At 38.1% G+C, this 24,938-nt stretch overlaps 1 protein-coding gene across 3 annotated transcripts in view; it reads left to right on the forward strand.

Annotated features, from left to right (window-relative positions):
* prkd1 (protein kinase D1) overlaps positions 1-20,361 on the forward strand; it is a 56,407-nt gene extending 36,046 nt beyond the window's left edge. The window contains exons 6-19 of one of the 3 annotated variants that reach the window (XM_037541713.1): positions 3,658-3,865; positions 4,803-4,880; positions 5,416-5,614; positions 7,022-7,145; positions 7,568-7,645; positions 8,448-8,724; positions 10,480-10,529; positions 11,274-11,346; positions 12,366-12,472; positions 12,607-12,768; positions 14,015-14,113; positions 14,836-15,103; positions 18,300-18,385; positions 19,322-20,361. In XM_037541713.1, the coding sequence (XP_037397610.1) occupies positions 3,658-3,865; positions 4,803-4,880; positions 5,416-5,614; positions 7,022-7,145; positions 7,568-7,645; positions 8,448-8,724; positions 10,480-10,529; positions 11,274-11,346; positions 12,366-12,472; positions 12,607-12,768; positions 14,015-14,113; positions 14,836-15,103; positions 18,300-18,385; positions 19,322-19,540 (2,028 nt within the window). In that variant the 3' untranslated portion in view covers positions 19,541-20,361. Of the gene's footprint in view, positions 1-3,657; positions 3,866-4,802; positions 4,881-5,415; positions 5,615-7,021; positions 7,146-7,567; positions 7,646-8,447; positions 8,725-10,476; positions 10,530-11,273; positions 11,347-12,365; positions 12,473-12,606; positions 12,769-14,014; positions 14,114-14,835; positions 15,104-18,299; positions 18,386-19,321 lie in introns of all 3 variants that reach the window. The other 2 variants (XM_017703228.2, XM_017703229.2) reach the window with 2 other exon arrangements.
* The last annotated feature ends 4,577 nt before the right edge of the window (positions 20,362-24,938 follow it).

The following is a 24,938-nucleotide window of genomic DNA, read 5'->3' on the forward strand; positions in this document are numbered from 1 at the left end:
TCTAAATTACTGAAATAAGTTTGATGTAGTATGTAAACACTGTTCAGAATGTTCAAAATGTACTGATTACTCCACAGTACATATACATTATATGTCAACTAATTCACTGTTTTTGTAATGACATGGCATGACATTTACATATATCTGCCTATCCAGCCTATGGCAGTTTAATTCTGCCCATTCACACTGACATTATAGGCAGTGTTTCAACCTGAACTGTTTTTTTTAAATACAGCCACTAAGTGGAAGTTCCACTAACAATATACAATAATTATTTATGATATAGACCCTTTGATATTGAATTATGCCATGCTTACCAGCAATATCTGTGATTTCTAAGGGTCAAATACTTTGGTTATACTGCCTCAAACTAGTTATACACCAGTATAACTAGTCATTTACTCACAGTTTGGCTAAAAAATGGAAAGACTAGTTGAGATCAGAATGACTAACATTTCTTTTATAGAAATGGAAAACTTCATAATTCAGAGACTGGCAACTCACAAGTATCTTGGGTTGGAATTTGACAACACTCTCAGCTTCTGAGACGTATGTGACATTTAAATGTGAGAAAACTCAGCAGCATTTGTGCTCCACCGTGAAGTTTTGTTGACCATACCTGGGTCACCCTCTTATATAGTCATCATGTAGAGCATTCCGTCGTTCTGTGTAGATGGCAGCATGCGCACTGTGGACCAGAATAAACTGGAGCTGTCAGACAAGCCAGCCAGAGTGACTGGCAGAAGCCAAAAGCTCAGGAAAAGCGAAATGAATGCAAGAACATGCAAGCCACCCCCTCCATAACACTCTGTGTGTGTTTGCGTGCGTGTGTGTGTGTGTGTGTGTGTGTGTGTGTGTGTGTGTGTGTGTATATATATATATATATATATATATATATATATAGTGTATATAAAGTGGAGAGGCTGGATTATAGCTTCATCCTACAGCTATAATGCTGCATAATAGCATTATCACATTAGGGCTCTGAAGACCTAATGACACATATAAATTGACAGTAGATAGATGTATTTTTCACTATTTGTATGTCACAGGTGTCCGTAGGATGATGTGAGGTGGATCTACCAAGCTTGAGCTAATAAAAGTCTTGTAGGACTTGTAAGCATGTTGAGCACTTTATTTTGTAAGTTCTTCTCACATTCTCCATTAAGCTACTTAAGACTACTGGCCATGTGTACAACAAGAAGACAAGGAGGGTATCGATCACTTGCTTTCTTTAGAGTGCAGTGTGCAGTTGATTTGGCACACCTGCATGATGTCAGGTCTATTCTCAACAGGTGGTAAGACATCTGCACGTCTGCCAATCAGCAGCACATTAAAAAACAGCTTGATGCGAAACTCGTTGTTCTGAGTTTAATGCAAATCTGCCACCACTCTCCTACAATCTGATTTTCCCAGACAAACATTCTTGTTTGCTTCTTCAAGAATGTAGTCACATGTTTACGTGACTTGAGATGTTTTACTGCTGTCTGAAATGTGAATGTATCTGTGTCTGAAATAAAACTGTGATAAAGAAAGTAGCATTTGATGTAGCCTAGAAAGTACAGCAAATACACAGCTAAATCGTTAGTGTCAAATGAACACCTACTGTGGTAAACTGGCCTTTGATTACTCTGTAGGTGTTCATTTAACACTGATCATTTTGTAGCGTTCTTGTCAAACAAATGCATATGCAGCCAAAAGCTTCAGTCCAAAGAGAATTACCTGGCAATGCACTTGTTGATCTCTCTGCCATTTCAACAGAACCTATAGTGGCCCGAAACAGTATTTAGACATTTGTGCCTTGCTTAAAAACATGTTATGTTCATTGTGTTATGAAGGCAAAATGTCAAACCAAGTGACATTTTCTATAAACAGTCCATTCTATGACTGTAATTTTCTTTTTTTTTTTTTCAAAAGGCAGCTGGTGTGTTTCAAAAACAAAACAAAAAATGTATTTATGAGGATTATGTTATGATCTGTTCAAAATTAAAATTATAAGGGTCTGTTACCCCTAACCCCTAAATTGTGAAAATAATACTTGCACTTTTTTTTAAAGATCATCCTGATGAAGATTTATCATGAGTTTAATTAAAAAAAAACATAATTAAAAACGCTGCCATATGTTTTCGTGTCACTACTGAAACACAAATAATTTTAGTTCATAGTTGGAACCTTATTTTAGTCACACCCCTACATTTTAGGGCAGGAAGTGCGATTGCATCCCTGTCCCTCATGGCCAGGAGTTTATAACATTAAGAATTGTCACTAGTGACACAATTTTTCTGTAATTAAAATAATAATAAAAAAATTGTGTTCAAAGCTAAAACTCACTACCAGAACAGTCACAATCACATTTGCATAGTGTTCTAATTGTTTTGGCAGTGAAAAAAATACAATGTTAAATCATTTCAATCATTATTTTAATAAAAATAAACATAAATAATGTTTAGGGTCATTCAAAGCAAAAGGTTTAAGATTTTAGACTAAAGTCCAAGTGAGTTAAATGTCCGAAATTGGTTTGCAACTCAAATAAGACAGCAGTCGGAAACTCAAATGCTGAGAAGAGCCATTTTGTCCTTTCAACAAAATTAAAAGCACCTTGGGAGCCACAGCATTTTATGTCATCATTTAAAATCTTGGCTGTGAAGATGTCTCAGTATGTGCTAATGTAATAATATAGGCTAAAAATATAAACAAAAACACAAACATACTTTGTTCAGCTTTATGCTTTCAGCTATAGTTGCTTTTCTGACATCTCTGACAGGAAACTTTTCCTCAAAAATGTCTCCCAGTGATAGATCTTTTACAAGGCTGAAGTCAATTTTCCAGCTTCTTGATCACACTTTCAGTTCCACCTAAAAAGTTGCTTTAGTCACCAGAATGTTACTGCTGCACCATTCAAGAAGCTGGTTAACGAAAAGCTGACCTCAGTTTTGCAACTTTTTAGTGCTTGACAGTTACTCATTGCTAATTAAATGTATTAGGAAAGAGCTGAGAGCTTTTAAATGCAAATAAGCCAGTTTGTCTCCAAATTATTGATGTTCATCTTAAATCTTTCTCTTTTCATTAGCTTCTAGCTGCGTGAAATTGTTGTCTGCATTACTGTGTTGAACATTGCTGCCTGTGTGCCAACCAATAATTAACAGTTATACATTAACTCCAATATTTAAGACAATTTATTGTTAAAACTGAGTTAGATCGATCAGCAGCGGTTTATTATACTGCAAAGTACGATTATTTTATTTTTACCTAAAAACCTATTTCTGCTGTGGTGCCACAACAAGGCAGTAAAAGAGCCACATGTTGCCGACCTCTGATATAAGAAAATGATTTTCCATCAATGATGCTAGAAGCCTGCCTCAGCTGAGCATTGTTGTCTGGACAGTAGCAAACCTCCGTGCAATTCTTTCCAATTTTGTGTCACTACACAAAAAGTCTGCCATATGTTTTACACTATGCTAGAAGTATTTATCTCTGAAACAAATGTCATTTTGCTAAGCATTCATGAAGTAAGCGAAAGAACTTCATTAAATTTTATGAATGGTTTAACATGTCTATATACTTTTTGGGGCCACTGTAGGTTACCTGAAGAGCAGTATTGTGCTTCTGCGGCCTCCGCCCATGCTTCTTCCCAGCCACTGTTTTGCTTTTCCTCAGCAGAAGAGCCAAGCAGACATATTCCCCGGAAGAGGCCGCTCTAACTCTCAGTCCTACATCGGGCGCCCCATTGAGCTCGACAAGATCCTGCTGTCCAAAGTCAAGGTGCCGCACACGTTCGTCATCCACTCCTACACGCGCCCCACCGTCTGCCAACACTGCAAGAAGCTCCTCAAGGGCCTGTTCCGCCAGGGCCTGCAGTGCAAAGGTATTAGCTCACGCTTCCCTTTTTAAACGTGAGTCGACATGACTGTTTGCTCACTTCATGAGCTCCTCAAAGGTCTTGCTATTACTCATTGCAAGCCTAACACGCTTGGCAGCACGTTTTAATTTGTGTAAATGCAACACAAATGGCAGCGAGTGAAAACTTGCTGTTGCTGCAGTGGAATTGCTTACATTCCACTGTAAGCCCCATGGTTGACATTATTTCACTTGCTTGTGAAACAATTACTATGTTGCTGACATAATGAATGAAAGTAGATATCTGCCAACGGTCAGCTAACATCTAATATTAATATTTAAACTGTTAAGATGTAAACATCATTCAAAATAGTTTGATGTGGAATACTCAGATTTACTGCTATTTTACTGTCATCAATATTACATATAAATCTCAGAAGACATGAAGGTTTACTGCTCACTTTGGATAGTAAATAAAATGACTATTTGTGTTGTTGATATTGTCCTTTCACCACCACTCTAAAGAAATCCATTGTGGCATTGCATATCAAACCATGAATACATCTGAGGGATTTAATTATGCAGAAATGTTGAAAAATCACATTTACATGTCTTATAACTGTTATGAATAATATAGCTATGAAAATAATATATAGTACGGGTGTGATGATTTTGCATGTATATAGTATAAGGACATCATCACACTCCTACTTTATATTAGTTTTATAGCTGTATTATTATAGCCGTGCTGCTGTGATATAAGGTATTCTGCATGTCAGGCATTAGAGTGCTGTCAGCTGGCTGGCAGAAACAGCTTTAATGTGCTTTTGCAATGTGCGAGGTCTCAGCCTGTCAGCCAATAGCACAACACACACTCATGTCAGTGTGCCAGGTTCCTCTCTCTCTCTCTCCCCCCACTTTGCCACAATTTTCTCATCTCCTTTTTTCTCCTCACACTGTTTCAGATTGCAAATTCAACTGCCACAAACGATGTGCACCCAAAGTGCCAAACAACTGCCTTGGAGAGGTGTCAAGGAATGGAGGCAAGTCTAAGTTTAGCGTTTCTACATGCTTCTTAATGTCACAATCAACAACGCTGTATTTTCTCACCAAAAACAACAATATTTATCCCACAGAGCATTTAAAACACCACATTGGTTGTACACACTGAGGTCACTAAGATGTTCAGTCTTACTTAAATCTAATTCATTTAGGTGGAAAGCATCTAGAGCCTGCAGTACTCTTTCTTTTATTGTGTGTCTAGTGGTGGACCTTTAAAAACATCCATCCATCCATCCATCCATCCATCCATCCATCCATCCATCCATCCATCCATCCATCCATCCATCCATCCATTTTCCAAGCCGCTTCTCCGTCAGGGTCGCGGGGCCTTTAAAAACAGTAATACTAAATAGAGGAAATGATATGTGGACATGTGGAGTATGTCTCCATTTCTGCTGTCTCAGAGTACCTCTGTTCTTTTTTTATCTCACGTTTTATAATTAAATTAATAATTATTTTAAATTAGGTTTGTGTGATACTAGTCTTGTTTATTTTCCTTCTCTCTCTTCTTTCTAGATCTATTGAGTCCTGGTGCCGAATCTGATGTTGTGATGGAGGAAGGCTGTGATGATCATGATGGGGAGAGGATCAGTCCCTTTATGGATGACATGGAGGAGTCACTGGTCTCTGACCCTGTGGCACTGCTGGATGCTGGCCATGGTGATCTGGTAGACTTCCATGATCCAGATCCCGATGAGTCCAGCAGAGTCATCAGGTAGATCCAGTAGCAGTTATACTCTAATGTATTCCTGTGACTATTGATTACATCAGTAATCGAGTAATCTACAGATTATTTGGGTGAGTAATAAGAGTATTTTGAGTATTTCTAAGTTAGAAATTAAAACACAAAATTAATCTATGTTAAATAATCCTTTTTAATGTTATTGTTATTTGTATTTATTATTGATATACCCAAATAATGCTAAGCATGGCATAAAGTGTCCCTAGACCTTAACACTCAATAAGAATGCAAAGATAAATTAATATGCATGATTAAGCCAATTGTAAATGTCCCTCTGCTGCCTCCCCACTACCAGTAACAAAGCTACCACTCCAACTTCACAAATTAGAAAAATTTTGTCTTTAAGTCACTCTGGCATTAGTCACCCGAGATTTCACTCGCTCAGATTTGAGTCGTCCAGTCAGTGAGCCTTCTCGCTACGCTAATGTTAACCTCTGGTGCGAACAGGGAGATAAACTACAAATAGCTTAAGCTAACCGCACACCACACCCAAATCACATGTTTACCTGCACAGATTTGAGTCTAAACTTACAACATTGAGACCTCAATGAACTGGAATAAACCTGCATAGTTATGTGTAAAGCTGTTGAAGCCTTCTTGCTAAGCTAACTGTAGCTTCTAGTGCCTCAAGTTCAATCCAGACAGCATTGCTATGGGATGTCAGGGCTGAGGGGGAGGACAAATAAAGTCTCTCTCTCCCTTCAGGTTCATGTGCTCATGCTGCCTTTGACATTGGCAGTGTGAGCTCATACCATTTCCCAGGCTGGGGCATGGGTAGGCCCTGGCCCCATACTGCCTCTGTAGCTCTCGTCTATGCCTACCACATCCTGTCATTAGCATATTTTATATTTTAAATATTGGAGTGTGATAGGCTGAAGTTCATTTGTGACGTACAATACTAGCTTTTTTGTATGTCCTCCCATGAATCAGTTTTTTGAGTGTACTGAGAAAGCCTTTGATACAAGTATCCATCTATATAATCATAATAAGCTATCTAGGAGGAGTTTACCATTTAAAAAAAACATTTTTGAATAGCAGGGATGTTTGAAGTCAAACAGTAGCCATAAACCATGTGTAGTTTTAAAATGACTTGTGTAAAATATTTTTAAAAGGCACAGACATGGGAATGTCTATCAGGCTCTGGGTTTAATTGTAAGATAGACTGGCTCATCATGTAAACAGCCAGCTAATCTTTGCAGATACATGGAGAAAGCATATTTAAATCAGTTATTTTTAATAACAAATACTGTTTCTGATGACTTTTTGTTTGACATCATAGAATTGATTAAATGTGAGGTATAAGGTGTCAAAGAATTGGCTCAGTTATGGCTTTTCTTTATGTTTCATAAGTGACTTGTGACTTATTAATGTGTTTGAAAGCCCATGCACCAGCAACAACATCCCTCTTATGCGAGTGGTCCAATCAATCAAGCACACAAAGAGGAAAACCAGCAACGTCATGAAGGAAGGGTGGCTTGTTCACTTTACCAGCAAAGACACACTGGTGAGAAATCTGGCCCTCTATGATTACTGTAATATTAATCTCTTGCAACTTTAAAACAGATTACAACAGCTAATAGTGGCTGCTTGTGCCTATTACTGCTACAAAATTAAAGGCTTTAGAGTATTGAAGAGATTTTGATGCGTTATGTGATGTGTTATAGCTTATATTTGTTTGCTGTTCCTTTATATTTTAGTTCATCATGTTTCTCTCATGGTGTTCCATGTGTACATGGTGGCACAATGCTATAAAATAAAACAAGTGTTTAAAATGAAATGATTGGGAAACATTTTTAGTAAATGAATAGGAAACAATGAAATGAATGGGAAATGTGTAAAAAATGGTACAATACACCATACAGATTTTTACCATTTATTATAAATGACATAATTAATAACTATAACCATTCTCCTATTTTACACCAGCGTAAAAGGCATTACTGGCGATTGGATAGCAAGTGCATTACTTTGTTCCAGAATGATACCGGGAGCAAATATTACAAGGTGAGTCTAATCAATCAATCAATCAATCAATCAATCAATCAATCAATCAATCAGTATACAAATGATAGAATATTGTGTTAATTTTTCCTTTAATTGTAACTACATAATATACATGTCATTTTAAGGAAATAGTTCAAACCGATGGCCCACAGTAAGTAAAAAAAGAAAAAAAAATTCAGACCTTTTTTATTTACACAAATTCAAAAAACAACAAAAATTACAACACACACACACACACACACATATATATATATATATATATATATATATATATATATATACATACCAAATTATGTCAAAGCTAAAAAAAATCGACAAAAATGGAGTTACAAGATTTTGTTCCGACAACAGCTATATGCTAGTTATGTACTAGCTAGTGGTTTTGAGTTATGCTTAAAATGGCTAAAATTGCCACTAGCAAAATAGTTACTACTAAAACATTTGGTAAAGTTTTGGTAGTGATATGATTGTTTTGATAGTGACAGAATGAAAAGCAATCATCAATCATTTAGTTTTTTTTTAAATAAACACGATTAAGGTATAGATTCACTTAAAGCAAAATCTTAAACTTAAAGTCCAAGTCAGTTAAAAGTGAGAATAAATGTCATTATTTAATTATATGATTTTATCTACATAATTAATTATGCAGTTTTTTATTTGTGTGATATTCTGTATGCATAAGTTTGAGTCTGCATGTTCTTGAGTATTATATTCTGTGCTGTAAACCAACATACATTTTATGACACCTAACAGTTTCTCTAGTCCGACTCTGAACGTGATATTGGCTCTTTTTGTCCTGCAGGAAATTCCATTATCAGAGATTCTGTCTCTGGAGCCAGCTAAAACCTTCAACCTGCTTACTGAAGGTGCCAACCCACATTGCTTTGAGATTGCTACCACGTCTCTGGTGTACTATGTAGGAGAAAACCTGTCTCGGATGGAGGACTGCCACGGCAGCAGCATGCTTGTCAGTGGTGCTGGGCAGGACGTGGCCCGCATGTGGGAGATGGCCATCCAGCATGCCCTAATGCCCGTCATCTCCAAGGGGATGGCCCACACTGGCCGGCACAGTCAGCACAGTATGACCCTAATATTGAAATGCAATATCACAGACTTATTACATTCTGAAGTTTATTGTTCATTCATTGTTCAAATGTCAAAAAACTGCTAAATTTTCTACTTATTGTAGGGAGGAAGGAAAGCCTGGACCCTCCGGCAGGTCCTGGCCTTCCTCTCTCACTCTAAGAACTAGTAGACTATTATTCTGTGAGCTAATTTTGTGTTTGGCACATTAAACAGGTCTCATAAGTAAACATGGCTTATAGGACATAGTAAGGATAAAATATTTGCTGAGGTTTAAGTGGAATTCCACCACTTGACATAATGGTATATTTAGATGTGATATAATGAAAATCCTCAGGAATTTTCAAAGAAAGAAAGAAAACAAGCACAATTTGTTTGATCCCAGATACTATGCCACAATTTTAAATTATCAAGTGTACTGGTCATAGAATGCAAGATATTTTATAACTTTTCTAACAAGTCTGTAATAGCCTACATTATGTGCAAAACTCAATGGCTATCAGTGGTCAGATTAAAGTAATACATTTCCTACAGGTACTGACTGAGTGTAAACTTGTAGCCACTTTGTTGAGCTTTTAGAATTTCTTAGCTGAATAAGGAAAACAACATGACATGCCTTTCCTTAATGTAGCATTTTATTTGCAGTAGAGAGTGAGTCAGTTCGCATGTTGCTTTTTTTGCGAGAAATCTGCCCGGACTGCCTGCTAAAAACAAGCCATTTATCCATGGTGCACTCATGACCAAAACAGGAAGGGAAGTAATGAAGTACCTTGTTCAGTGACTATACATGTCCACTTGCTGCCTACTATATTAGGCACTTCTACCTTTTATCTACACATCTTGTGCATTTTATCAGCTCCACTTACCACATAGAAGCATTTTGTAGTCACAGTCTGTAGTCCATCTGTTTCCTTGTATAGTTTGTTAGCACCTCTTCACCCTGTTCATCAGTGGTCAGGACCCCACAGAGCAGGTATTATTTGGGTGGTGGATCATTCTCAGCACTGCGGTGACACTGACGTGGTACTGACATGTTATTTTGTGTGTGTGTGCTGCACACAGCAGTATTACTGGATTTTTCAAACAACTCATTGACACTGCAATACTGAGAACCAACCAACAGCATCCTGTGACCAGAAACTGACCCCTGAAGAAGGACTGTGCAGCAACAGTTGAGCTGTTGTATTTTACTTTACATCTACAAAGTGGACCAACAGGATTGGTACGTCCAGTAGAGTAGACAGTGAGTGAACACAGTGTTTAAGCCCAGTAACACAGTACCTAATCCACTCATACTAGCACAACACACACTTACACAGTGTCACTGCAGTGTTGATAATGATTCACCACCTTAATAATACCTGCTCTGTGATTGTCTTGTGAGGGCCCTGACCATTGACAAAGAAAGCTAGCTAACCATGCAGAGAAACAGATGGACTACAATCTATAATTGAAGAGTTTTGTTCTAAAATGCTGTATATCCAATTGTATATATTATATATGTGGCATTTTTTGTATGCGTAAAGCTCATTTCCAACAATGTATATAATCAAAATAGATCTATAATGCATTTTGGATTGAAACCCCTCAATTGTAGAACTACAAAGTGCACATATATGGTAAGTGTACCTTAAAAAATGGACAGCAACTGTAGATACAAACTACCTAATAGAGTAGCCAGTGAGTGTAAGAATCAACTCTGATCTGGTCTTGAAGGTTATAATCATGTTTGTTTCCTTTGTAAACAGAAGACATTTCTATCAGCATCTCTGTGTCCAACTGCCAGATTCAGGAGAATGTGGTAATTATACAACTTTCTTTTATTACTCCTTTCTTTTACCAATTATTGTATTATTCAGAAATATCACAAATATTGTGTTATTTCCATATTTTATATTAATCATGATTATTAGCAAACAAAAGTATAAAACCTCTGCATGTATTGCATTAAATAGAGGAAGGAAATGTTTTACCTTTAAGGGCATCATTCAATGATTGCTTTTTGGATATCAAAAAAGTTATCCGCTAAAAGAGTTTATCTACACAATGTGTGGTAGAGGTAAGATGTATTAGTAAAAATGGCATTGACAGCATTGGTCATTTGTGCTGTGTATCATTTATAGTGTAAAATATAATGTGGTGGCATGACTATAGTTTTAATTTGTTGTTTTAAATACAGAATACCACAGCTCTTTTTCTTTTCTGGTTGGAGCTGTATTTCTGTGTTGGAGAAATCTGTTGGCTTGCCCATACCTGTAGCCTTGAGTTTCAGTGTGATATAAACACTCAGTGCCTCTATTGGAGATTATTTTGATTACCTGCCTGGCCATGGGGTTGCCATAGTTACCCGAGCTTCTGTGACAGAGTCCTAGCGGGATACAGTAATATCTCTCTGTGCTACTGCTCTTAATTCAGCCACTGTAGCAGTGCAGAATCTACAGATCAGACAAAGCAGACTATAGATCAACCAGCAGAACCACCAGAATTGGAAATGTTTAAATCTTGTTTATATCTCATGTTTTCCCCATTATTTCTTCTCTTGTAGGACATTAGCACAGTGTATCAGATATTCCCTGATGAAGTTCTTGGATCTGGGCAATTTGGCATTGTCTATGGGGGTAATTAAAAAGTTTATTTACTGTATGTGGTTCTCTTTTGGATGTTCACATGTGGTACTGTGCAGAAGTCAGAGAGCACCCTGCTTTTATTATTACATAAAACTTATTCATTTTTCAGGAGATATTTCTGACCTGATATCTGATTAGATAAACTCAGGGAAAAATAAGAGAAAACAGGAGCTTCCACAAACGGAAAAAATGAATAAACAATACTGAGAAAATATAACTCTTAGCAGCCATGTAGACGACAAAACTATCACCATCTGGTGAACAGTGCTTACAACTTCTGTCTGTGACAGAAAATCAAGCTCTGTTCTTGCTCCAGATCTGAAAAAACCCAGAGGTGTTTCTCTCAATCCTTTCACTGTGAGAAGAGAACCCAACACTATGGTTCTGAAAAGATGTTTTAGCTGTCAAGAAGCTTGTACTGAGAAAAGCAAATAGACAAAAAAGCTGAAAATTGGCAAATCAAACAATGAACGTTTTTGTGTCCTCATCACAATGGATTGGAGTCCAGAAATCAACATCACTGAATGTGTTTGGGATTACTTGGGTTGCGAGAAACAAGATGCAACCGATTTCTAAATCTGAACTTTGGAGGTGTGAAAAATGTTCCTGCAGATTTCTTTTGAAAAACAGAAAGCAAGACTACCAAGCAGAATGGAAACGGTAATTATGGTAGAATGTGGTGATGCTAAATACAAAAAAGTTTGATATTATATTTAGTTTTTGAGGCTTCTTCTTGGTTTATCTTTTGTCCTGAAGCTGAAAAATGAATAACTTGTGCAGACCTTTAATGTTTTAACTGCAAATAAATAATAAATAAATTAAGGATGGTCTTTGACTTTTGCACAGTACTGTAAAAAGTATTTTATGATGTGTTGCAAGTGTACATTGACATGAAGTTGTTAATACAACTTCTATTATGTATGTGTAATGCTTCTAGAAATGGGGAATAATAAAAAGGATGTCTAAGGCGTCATCCATACAAAATAATTCTCTTCTTATGTGCACTGTAGGAAAGCACAGAAAAACAGGCAGAGATGTAGCAATCAAGATTATAGACAAGCTGCGCTTCCCCACCAAACAGGAGAGCCAGCTACGCAATGAAGTAGCCATCCTTCAGGTGAATACACACATTTACATATAAAAAGTCTAAAATGTTATGATGTCCCTGTAGATATGTACAAAACAATAGACTGAATTGAATATTGATACTGTATCAAGAGATTTTTGTGAATTTGTTTCCATTGTTTGTAGAACCTTCACCACCCTGGAGTCGTGAACCTTGAGTGCATGTTTGAAACACCAGAACGCGTGTTTGTTGTTATGGAGAAGCTTCATGGTGACATGCTGGAGATGATACTGTCTAGCGAGAAGGGGAGGCTGCCGGAGCGCATCACCAAGTTCCTTGTCACACAGGTAAGTCTCTCAGACACTAGCCGGATGCACTTGACCTCAGTATGACTTTGTCAGATTGCATACACACAAATGAACAGCCACCTGTTCAGTGATAAAAGCTGATATAGTACAGTATAGTATAGTATAGTGACAAACATTAGAGACCACCCTTCATTTGTTTCCATTATTCATTACGTTATTCATATATCAATGCAAGAAAAAGCAGAAAGCAAATTTAACACAAAAACTACAAAGAAGCCTCAACAACTAAATGTCATTTTTTCAGTGTGTCCAACCTTTGCCTTATTATAGCTTCCATTTTTTTTCAAAGAAATCGGTTGAAGTATTTTTCCAAACTTCCTAAGTTCAGCCTGAGAAGTTAGTTGCCTTTTCTGCTTCTCACAATCCAAGTAATCCCAAACTCATTTAGTGACATTGATGTGTGGATGGTCATTCCATTTTTCTAAGAATGCCAGCAGCTTTACTGATGTTCTTGATTTCTGTCTATTTCCTTTTTTTAGTAAGGGCTTCTTGATCCTTTCAGACCCATAGCATTGAGCTGTCTTCTTATAGTGGAAGGGTGGGCAGGCAGACTGATGTGAAGCAAGAATAGAGCTTGATTTTCTCCTCGCTCTCTACATCCAAAGATGAGAGCTTTAAACACTGTTTAAGAAATCCTGTTTTTCTCACTGTACTTTGCCAGAATGTTCCCCTTCCTTATGCAGATGAATTATGGTATATCTTTTCTCCCCTGAAATACCTCCTGAACAATGAATAACCTGGAAATAAAAGAAAAAGAAAAGTGGTCTCTGACAGTACTGCAAGTGCATTTATTGATAGTACTCAAAATGCTTTGCTTTTAATATTAATGCATTCCATAGTTTTAACATCTTGAACCCTAAGGGTTTGTACTCAAAAGTAAACCTTGTATCTCCAACATGTTAACTTTAAAACAGAAGGAAAAAATGTTATATAAGAATAATATGTTGAGGTTTTATTCCAAGGAATTTTTGGAACATTTCTATTGGTCCATTCATTGTGAAGTGTTCACTCAATGTAAAAGGCAGCTGGTCTTTTCAATTAAAACAACATTAGTTTCATGATATCAACCAAACAATTTAGAGTAGTAGCTTAGGGCTTAAGTGGTTAATGTACAATATGCTAGTATTCCATACTTTTAATGTGTAGTTGTGTAATAGTGAGTGTAATAACAATGTGATGAATGATGTGCTTTACTGAAGCCGTTGTATTCCTTGTTTTTGCTCAGATCCTTGTTGCTCTTCGCCATCTTCACTTCAAAAACATTGTACACTGTGACCTTAAACCCGAGAACGTCTTACTGGCATCTGCTGACTCCTTCCCTCAAGTGAGTAGCACACTGATAGAAAACCATGGCCATTAAAAAGAGACTGAATAAAGGGGGGAAACAGTAAAATAAACATGAATTAATCTGCTTTTATAAAAGCAAAAGAATAACAATAGGAGATGGTAATTACAGTTTATTCTGTGTGTTGGCGCGCAGCGTGTGTATGTGTGTGCCTCTCTGCAATGAAAGACTGCTAAATTATCTCCCCATTGTTTCAGACGTCTACTGTGCAAAGCTTGCTCTGGAAGCGCTTGAGCAGAACGATGACTCACTGTGTTTGGGCACCGGCAAACATCTCAAAGGAATACTAACCAAATTGCGTTTGCGTTATTTACCACAAATATTTTTACCAGAACAAACACGAATGTAAATGCAAAACTAGAATAGGCGTCATTCGAACTGCAGAGATTGCAGCATTGCATCAGGGGTCCTGTAATGGCTCTCCCCAAATGCTGTTCTTTCCTCTGTGCAAGTAAATCTTTTAAAAGAGAAGGGGGAAGATCAGCAGGAGAGCGCACTGTAACCACTTTTAACTGCGTGATAATTTCATTCGAGTTCAGTGCAGTCTCTGGCAACTGCTCATTATGGTGTCTGTTGTGGAGAGGGGTTTGGGGGAGAAATAATGGATGCTATTTGTTGCGCCCCAGTCAAGTTAAAGAACTATCTAGTCCCAGTGTCAGGCTCGGGTGTAAAGCTCACCAATCACTCATTGTCTTCTGCAGGTGAAGCTGTGCGATTTTGGCTTTGCCCGGATTATCGGGGAGAAGTCATTCAGGCGCTCAGTGGTGGGCACCCCAGCGTACCTGGCCCCGGAGGTGCTGAGAAACAAGGGCTACAACCGCTCTCTGGACATGTGGTCCGTGGGGGTCATCATCTATGTCAGCCTCAGTGGGACCTTTCCATTCAACGAGGATGAGGACATTCATGACCAGATCCAGAACGCTGCCTTTATGTATCCACCCAACCCATGGAAGAAGGTGACCCCAGAAGGTAGGTTTCCAGCTAGAACCGGATTGGATGTGTCTGTTGTATATGTGGTTCAGAAAGACTGTGCGTCTAACCACAGGGAAATATAAGCTCTTATTATAAGCATAGGTAAAACCATTCAATGTTTAAGTCTTTTAGTCTGGAGAATATCTATAATAGACTCTTAAAAATTAAGTTCCCCGCTAAAACCATTGGTTCAGTGCTTGGCTCTTTAAAGAATAGCCATTTTTGTTGATGATGTGCAAGCTTGAAGCGCCTCTTAAAAGTTTAAAGATAAACCTGTTACAATTAATACACAGTTCAGTTTCACAATATTGCAACAAACAGAATGTGAATTGCTTTCATCTATTAGATTGAAGCAAATACATGTATTTCTATCATCAGTTGGGAGCTACTAAGGATTGACAGCTAGGAAGTGAGATGCCTCACCAGACAACTCGGCCACTTTGGGACTTGTACTTTTAGTTACATGCAATGAACAAAAAAGAATGAAGCAGTAATATGGTAATTAATTGTCTTCTAAAATTTTAAGAATAGCCTATTTAAGCAACATCCATGTTGCTTAAACATTCTATACCAGTTTTTTTTCACTAAAACTATACATACAATCCAAGAACAATTTCACATCATTTATTTCTTCAAGTGTACACATTTCTGTGCTAGAAAAGCGTTTTTTGTAAATTAGAAGGTGAGTATAGTAGTAGTTGTCAAAGAACTTCATCAATGACACAAGGCTGTAAGTGGTAAACTTTACTGATAGGTAAATGGAATGTTCACAGGACAAACTATGTACAGCAGAAAAAAAAATCAAAGAAACATGAATAATTCTTGTTAAGTGAGCAAGAGGAAATGTGAATACACGCCAGAAGGTGTACAATGCTTCAATGACTGAATGCAGATGACCTATATACCCCCTACATACAAGTAAGGTGATTAAAAAAGACTTAGGTCAGCTCAATTATCCAGATTACAAAGATCACTATGACACACAGAAAGTGTGAGTGCACTTTAAAGATGCCAGGGAACCAAATTACACAAGACCCTGGCTGAATTATTTGCCAGTTACAGTATGCAAGTTCTACCTCCAACCTGGTGAAGATTTTTCTACTGATGTAAGTTGTAGTCAAGGTTTTTCCCATAACCCTCTAGCACCACATTCAGTGTCTGTTCTTTTGAATATGAAGCCTGCTACAGCATCTTTTTGAACTCCAACATTCACTGTTTAGACTCCATAGAACAGAGGTTAATAGTGAGAAAAAGCATTTTTGCCATCACTCCTTCCCAGCAATGGACATGCTTAAGCACTTCCAGGCACAGAGTGGTATTGACCAGAATGTCATGAATAAAGCTAATTGGCACTGCTTTTTTTATCCAAGCCAGGTAGAAGCACTAAAAAGTAATAATTATGTTAGTATTATGCAAAATCTCTGGACTGTTACCATTTTCCGGTTCACCTCAGTATTAAATAGTTGTGTAATCTAACATTTTAATCACATTGTACTACAAGCTGTTGCCATAGCAATTAACCTTTAAAAATTACACCATTTTGATTAATCATTCCAAAGCGTTGAAACCATAAAAAGTTAAAAATTTCGATTTTTTAAAAGTACTGTGGCAAAAATAACATGAAATATGTGATTATAACTTCACTAGACTACAGTGTGAATGAAATCTTATTATATAAACAAAGTAACCCCATCTTTCTGGGTAACAATAATGTTAACCCCTTAAACTCCCAGGCTTATTATAACCTGAGGCTCATTGTTCAGTGACTAAAGGGACTTTAATGCAAACTGGATGAGCTGTTCTTAGGTTACAGAAATGTGCAATGAAACTTTGGCCATTTAAGAGGTTAACTCTCAGTGCTTCATGCTGTTAATGAATCCAACCTCCATTGGCAAGCTGGAGTAGTTCTGCATTATTCAGGTATAAACCTGAACTAGTCATTCGGGTCTTTATGTTGAGCTGGCTTCATTATGGGCCAGTTTTGCAAGCCAAAACAATAGTAGATGAGGCTGACAGCAGGCTGTAGCAGTGATGTACTAAAGTGCTTAGGAATTGGAAATCATTCCGTACTGATGAATGTAGCTAATCCTGTCCATTTATTTGAACCATGTTAACAGGCCTCTCAGCTACAGACAGTATTATGGTTCCTTTAGTGATGTGAATCAGTGCTGCTTTGTTTTACCTTGCTAGCTGTAGCTCAAATGATCTTGTGTAAATCCAAAACTCCGACCTTATCAAGATAACTTTCTAATTTATCCTTCATACTTGACCATGCTGTGTGTGTAAATGGGTTTTACATGGTGTTATCTCAGCTCCTCTGCTTAATTAAAGATGCCCACTTTTTTTCTTTTAAATTTGCCTGAGCAGACTTCACCGAGTATGCAGCCTCTGTTTCTAAACAGCACAAATTAATTACATACCAGTTGTTCTTCTATTTATATACTAGTTTATATCAACTAATTTTTGTTGTAATAGGATTTATTTTGTTTCTTATGCCATGGTAATTGATTTAATTTTTGTTTTCTGTTAGTAATAATAAGGCTGAGCATGCCTCAACTAAATGTTTGAAAATATTTACTTCAGTCCTATGGTGAAAACACAGTGTGAGATTATATTATTTATACTACGCATTCATATATTGATTCATACATTTATTTTTCAATACATTTCAGTTAAGAAATGTTGTATTATTTTATTCATAACACCTTTAAAAAGCAAAACATTTGTGAGATAACAAGTACATTTTGAGGCTATTTTTATTCCTGATAAAAGAAATTATAGAGTTATAGAGCTTGCTCAGCTGCCATGCATTTATTGAGTTGAACTCAATAACTCAGGCTAGCCATCCTGTCCAAAGAAAAGGCATTAGAAGAGAGGGAAGGAGAGCAAAAGCGAGGGGGAGGACAGGGGAAGAAAAGGAGAGCAGGAGGAAAGGGTGAGGATTTAAGAAAGACATCCGCGAGAGCGCGCTCCATTTTTGTCATGGCCCATTCATGTGAGTAACGCCCGCCGATCACAGGGGCTAAAGTTTGGGGGGGCCTCGAGGTTAAGAACCCTTGGCGGCTCTCAGAGCTCTGTGACCCCTGAAATAATGTTAACATGATGTTGGTTTTGCTCATTATCCCTCTGAGCTCCAAATCCTTCAGCTTTCCCACCACGGCCCAGACACTGACAGCCTGCTTTGTTGTTCCAGCAATTGACCTCATTAATAACCTGCTGCAAGTCAAAATGAGGAAGCGCTACAGCGTGGACAAGTCCCTCAGTCATCCTTGGCTACAGGTCAGCCCCCTGCTTCCTCTCTGCACAGCCAACAGGGCAAAGAAGAGCTTTTGTGAATAAAGATGGAGCACAGGTTTTAGCTTCTGTTGTGCCTGCTAAAATTAAAGCAGATCAGGGTGAGAGTAGCTGTCATATAACAAAATAATTTTGTTTATTTGCTTGTTGAATACTTAGTAAGAATATGACGTATTGAAAAAATATGTAAAAAGCTATGTACATGTAGGGCAAGTTAAAGGACAGCTCTTACATTTTGATCAACTAATCCCATGTTTTTTTTTTTGCTTTTTTTATACATTAGCATATATGTTTATATAAGGTTATAAATGCAGTAATATATTTAGTTATAAAATATGGGTTTGAAATTCAAATCTAAACATCTGTCCATTTCAGATGATTTTTAAGCAGCTATCTGCTGTTATGATTCTGTTCTGATTGTGCAACCTTAGAAAGTACTCTTGCAGACTGGTCTGATGCCAGATTCACCATTTTTGAAGCATAAAAATATACTATTACTATTCTACTTCATGTACTCTAGCAGACACAATAACTCGTTCTCTTAGTTGCTCCTATGGACGTAATGGTTTGGTAGGTTTGATATGAAAAGCTGCCTGTTAGAATGTATCATTTATTTGAATTCAGGACCATCGGAAGCACCAACTTTGAATCAGTTATAACTGTGTATCATTGGTATACTACAAGGAGGCTTTCTGCTGCATACTTTTCTGTATAGAGTGTCATGTGGAAAAGCTAAATAAGTTATATTAGTCGACAGATGAGTGCTGGTCAGTAGACTCCTTCCTCAGATGCTCTGTCAAACATGACAGTAAATGACTGTGTGTAACATGAATTTTTAGAGAGTGAGCGTATGCATAGCATGACAATTTTTGAGGGGATTTAACCCATAACTATGGTTTGGTCGTATGTTGTTTGTGACAGGACTACCAGATGTGGTTGGACCTGCGGAATCTGGAGTGTAAGATGCAGGAGCGATACATCACCCACGAAAGTGATGACATGCGCTGGGAGCATTTTGCAGAGCAAAACGGCCTGCAGTACCCCGCCCACCTAATCAACCCCCACGCTGACGTCAGCAAGGAGGCAGAGTCCGAAGACGCCATAATGAGCATGCTCAGTGATCGAGTCAGTGTGCTATAAATTGCTGCCTGTCCCTTTAAGAGCACAACACAAACTAAAGACAACTGCTCACTCCCAAAGCAACATGTCAGGAAAAACATACAGGCAGGAGAACGCATGAATAAACAGAGTTACTATCCACAGCCATCTTAAAACAGCTTTACTGAACTTTGTTGCTATGGATTACCAGTAAATTTCAACTCTCAGTGCCTGAACTACATTACGTTACAACTCGCAACCATTCACATGCACTTTTCCTTAAACTCAGCATTTCCATCCAACTCACTTTACTGGACAAGGCACATTAAAGACAAATACAGCTTAACTAAGAATGTTAAAATACATCTTTTTTCAGGGAGAAAACAAAAAGAAAAATTGTGTTGTCTGTATTTTTACAATGGTGGCTCTACACAGTGAGTAAAACTGTAGCAGCAGCAGTATTATTATTATCATCATAATTATTATTTGTACCATTTCAGTGAAAACCATAATTTATGACTGACCTGTGGGAAATTTCTCAAGCCAACAAATCTGAATGTGCAGCACAAATTAGTTGGAGACCGTCACAATGCTGTGGTGACCGTTGCCTTAGTGGAACGTAATTACTACAGAAAGTGTAAAAGCAGAAAGTCCTTGCAGCTTTTGTGGTCTTGTGTGGTGCCATGGTGCATATGAGCATATTTTGTATGTATGTTTGTGTGTGTGTGTGTGTGTGTGTGTATGCGTGTCTGTGTGTTTGGAGGGGATGGGAAACCCCTGTGCGCAAATCAGCCAGCCTGCAGATGTTTTTTTCCCTTTTGCTTTCTTGGAAGTCAATTGGAATAAAAAAGAATTTAAAGATGGTCAGTATTTACGCATTACGTGGTGTGTTCATCATAGATTTCCAATATCATCCTTCTCTGTTACTTCTAAATACCCTTCAAGTGTCAGTGCTGCACCTACGCATTAGTGCTGGGTGGAATTTGGAATTTTTTAAACCACATTTTATGCTATATAATTTTTGGAGTAGGCCAACTAACAGAAAACATAAAAATATACACTAGAGCCAGGCCTGCCTTTGTCATTCAGAGTTTAGTGTAGCCACATGCCATCTCAGCAGTAGCTCACTGAAATGACTTAAAAAGAGGGTAGACAAATAACAGAGTTGGAGGGTGAGAGCCAAAGCGGGGGAAAAGATGAGTGGGGGAAACAGCAAACTAGCCATACACTTAAAACCAGTGTTTTACATTTACCTTATTTAAATGTGTAGCTTTCACATGAATGCAGTATGTTACAGAATGAACTGAAGACGGAAAGTGATTGATGTAGCCTCATGTATTTCACTCATTTGAATCAAGCAGATTCAAAGCGCTGTTTTGTTTTCAGCGTGCTCATCTGCGGGCGCTCAGTCATTTAGTTATTTAGTGATTTAGTGGTTTAGTCAGTCCACTCTACTGGACCTAAGCCCGATTAAAGCCGGTGCTGACATCGAGCTCGCTGTTTGTAATGTGAGCCACTGAGGGGCTCGCTCAGTGAGGTGGTCTCGGTCGGCAGATGGCGCTCCACACTTATGAAGCTCAATGTGAAGAGACTCAGAGCGGCAGCAGAAACGCGTGGACGGAGGTGTATCTAGTTTTCATTCACAAAGGAGCAAACGGGGTGCAGTCCTGAGAGTGAAAAGTCATTTTCAGAAAGTTCACATTTCTAGCGATTTTAGGCAGTTCAGCGCGCGAGCTCTGCTTGCAACCTAATGGCCAATTGGGCGTGGTTTCTGAATGAAAATGAAGTTTATACGGTGGTAAATTTACCTCAGCCACTTTATTTGAATATATGTCGGTTAGCCTACTTTGTCCATCAACACACACACACACACACACAGACACACACACACACACCTGTCAAAACAACACAAAGTTGAGCGCGCGGCGCTCGGGGACACATCATGACACTCAGCATCATGAAAGAAGAAATGGGGCCTTGAGTGAACTCTCTTCTTCCCGAGTTCCTCATTTTACACCATTCGAGCTGCAATCATTCAAACCCGCAGCACCACGCAAAGCGGCCTGTCTGAATCATGCTGCCATCAGCCGTGACAAACCGGAGCAGATGACGACGAGCAAATATTCAAGTCTGAAAGAAACGGGGGGATCTTCTACAGATGGACTGTCTGTCGAGTTACCCACGCTATGAGTATGAACCTTTTTTTTTTGTCTTCATTGAAATTCTCTGTTTGAAACTCCACCCCGTTTCTGCAGCAGTAAAACACAAACGGGAGGCATCTGGCTGTATTACCTACTGACGTGTAATAAAATACTTTTAAACCACTCTACTATCTTTGTAATAATAATAACAATAATAATAACAACAGCTATTATTATTATTATCATTATCATTATTATTATTCATTTTTACTTTAATAAGTCGACGATACGATCTAGGTCAAGTAAAGCGAAGTGTGTGCTTATTAAATTAATTAATTAATTAATTAAAAATGAAATGATTGGTCAATAAAAACAGTCCAGTGTTAAGTTATATTGTGCCAAATGATCTCATATTTTTAATGAAGTGAACGGTTTGATGAAAAACGCATTCATTAATGTTATACTGAATTAAAATGGTTCTTAATTTCAAATTTCTAGATTGCGACGGTTACAATAAATCTTGTCGAAAAATATTTATAAAAATGTTGTTTTTTTTTTAACGCAAACGGAGCCCCTGAGCGGACAGCTGAGCAGGAGCTCTGCAGCAGGTAGCTCTGCCGATGGCTGGTGTTTTATTTCTGTATTTCTGTGTCAGCAGAATCCGAACTGTTTCGGGGTTTAATAAAAAAAAAAAATTCAGCAAATGCGAAATTGCCAGCGACCTGTTGGAGAGCTCAGTCACTGTGGACGAGACATGGCACAATACAAGGCGGTGCAGTGGACACAGTAACACAGGAGAGACGTTGAACCTGCTCAGCAGAGTTCATACACGGTGTGATGGATGAGGACAGAAGTATGTCTGTCTATCCGAAGATAAAAGAATTACTAGTGTCATTTATTCACATCTATCTATTTATTTAATTATTTATTTAATTCATTTCCTCGCTTGTCCAGGTTAAGACCTCGCCGCTGTTTTTACAGGCGCCTCTGCGCTGCCCGCCTGTCTGCAGCGGGCTGCTGCTCTGCTGTTTGTGATGAGGAAGCGGTTGGATGGTGAAAGCGCTGCTCACTTACTTACCTACTGACTTACTGTCTGCGCTCACAGCATCAGCAGGAGCAAAACAAACAGGCCCTGCATCCGTCTCACACATCTGAATGGTCTGAACCCGTCAGGCAATGTTTTCTGTTCCTCAACCAGTCAAACACCGACCAGACCGCGTAATACCTTTAACATTCATCACCGTTGACTTTAGAATAGCCCGTTTTGTCTTCAGCCTTCGCGTGTAGTTGAGCCCATTAAGGTGCTCTTACACAAACAATCATGCAGCGTTTCAAACGTGTGGCCTTATTTCTGAAGAAAACCATTTTGAGACGGAGGGGAATTTTAGGAGCTTACATTTTTACACTTCAGAATAATTAGCCTTGTAGGCCTGGATGCTTTTCTCTGTAAATGTACTGTTTTATTCGAGTCGCGAGAACAGAGTTTATTACATGTAGGGGTAGCTCGGTGCTGAGGGGCGTTATTTATTTTCCCTACCCGTATTCAGACAAGCCCCGCCCCCCGCCTAAAAGGCGGGTCTTAGCGGACTACGGGTATGGAAAGCGTAGAAAGAATGGCAGGTCTGTGTGTGAAGACGGAGCACCTTAGCCGAACATCTGACGCGTGCTTACACACGCACGCACGCACACACACACACACACACACACACACATATACATATATATATGTATATATATATATATATATATATATATATATATATACAAACACATATATAATGTATGTTTGTATGAGACAATTAGATGTAAGGTCAAGGCACTAACACTAACATGAGCATAAATACAAGTAAACAAATAAACAAATAAAGTGTACATTGTTATTTTATGCCCTGTTTCCAAATCTCTCATCGAGGAAATCCTCGACGGTAGCCGTATTTACAGTTAAGATCTAATACCTGTTTTAGCTTATCATCCCTTCAATAAATAAAATCCCGCGTATTTGATTAGACAAATATATTGGCTGGAGGTTAGAGAGAAGTCAGGAGCCAAACGTGTTTTTTTAACTGCGTTCTTCTAACCAAGATATGAATAACATTTTAAAAACAACTTATTTCTTACTGTTTGTATTTATTTGTATTTATTCAAATGTAACACGGGTTATTACGGCACACTTCACACTTATCGCTTAAATACATGTAAGAGATACTAAAATACTTCTGTATTTTGCTGACTATGACTTTTAAGCTAACACATAAAACACAAGTTAAACATGGCATCTTTATGCAAATTGTAGTGAGCAATTTCTATTTATTTGACTTTAACCTATTGGGTAATTTGAGTTCAACATGCTGGGGAAAAAAAACGAAAAATATAAAATGTGCTGTAAGTTTTGCACAGGCTAAAATTCATTTACCCCCAGGCAAGGTTCAGTTCAGAGCAAATAAACAATTGTGCATTAAACTGTATTTTCTGGAGAGGAAGTGTACATATTTTCACTAAAACAAACAGAACATGTCATTCGACACGACGGAACACGAAACACGAAACCATTTGGAGAAAATAATAGAATAATAGTGTCATTCATAACATTAAAAAAACTCGACGACTACAGTTTACCAGAACCCCCAATTTAGGAGTTTTAGTCATGCGCAGTGGCACGTGTGTTGTATACACATGTATACATACGATCATCACAGCGATCTGCTTTATTAAAAAAAAACACTTGTAAATCAAATAAAGACAAAAAAGAAACGGCGCATACTTGTATTTCATATCTGGCTTGCACAAGTTACACAGGTGTATCTTGTGGGGTCGCTGTGGTCAAAACAGGTAGGTGTGGTGATCAGATGATGGATTTGATTCAAATGATCTCCTAAAAGAAGAACAAGCAGAAGAAAAACGGAGGTGAATATGAGAATAATGTAATAAACTCCTCCTTCTGTTATATAAAACAAGTTTATACCCATTCCACGCAGGAAGTGATAGATACTGTTGGGAGGACTGTTGAGCATGCTCAGGAAAGGAGCTGAATGAGCCCCAGGCCCATAAATCTGTTTATGGTGAGCCTCTGAAACAGGGGGGAGGGGTTAGATGGTGTTAGAACTGCTTTTCTGTCCTTGAACTTTACACATTCCTTCATACCCTTGGACCAGCCCTCCAAACCCGCTGTGAAGTCACGCCACAAAGCAGCAGTTCACCTTTACACTGGCTAACTGTTGTGTGCTCATTCTTACTTACCATTTTAGCAGCTCACATCCCATACATAACAACTTAAAATATTATGTTTTGCTCTTCTCGAT

The sequence above is a fragment of the Pygocentrus nattereri genome, chromosome 10 (genome assembly GCF_015220715.1).
Source record: "Pygocentrus nattereri isolate fPygNat1 chromosome 10, fPygNat1.pri, whole genome shotgun sequence".
In the NCBI taxonomy this organism is placed as follows: Eukaryota; Metazoa; Chordata; class Actinopteri; order Characiformes; family Serrasalmidae; genus Pygocentrus; species Pygocentrus nattereri.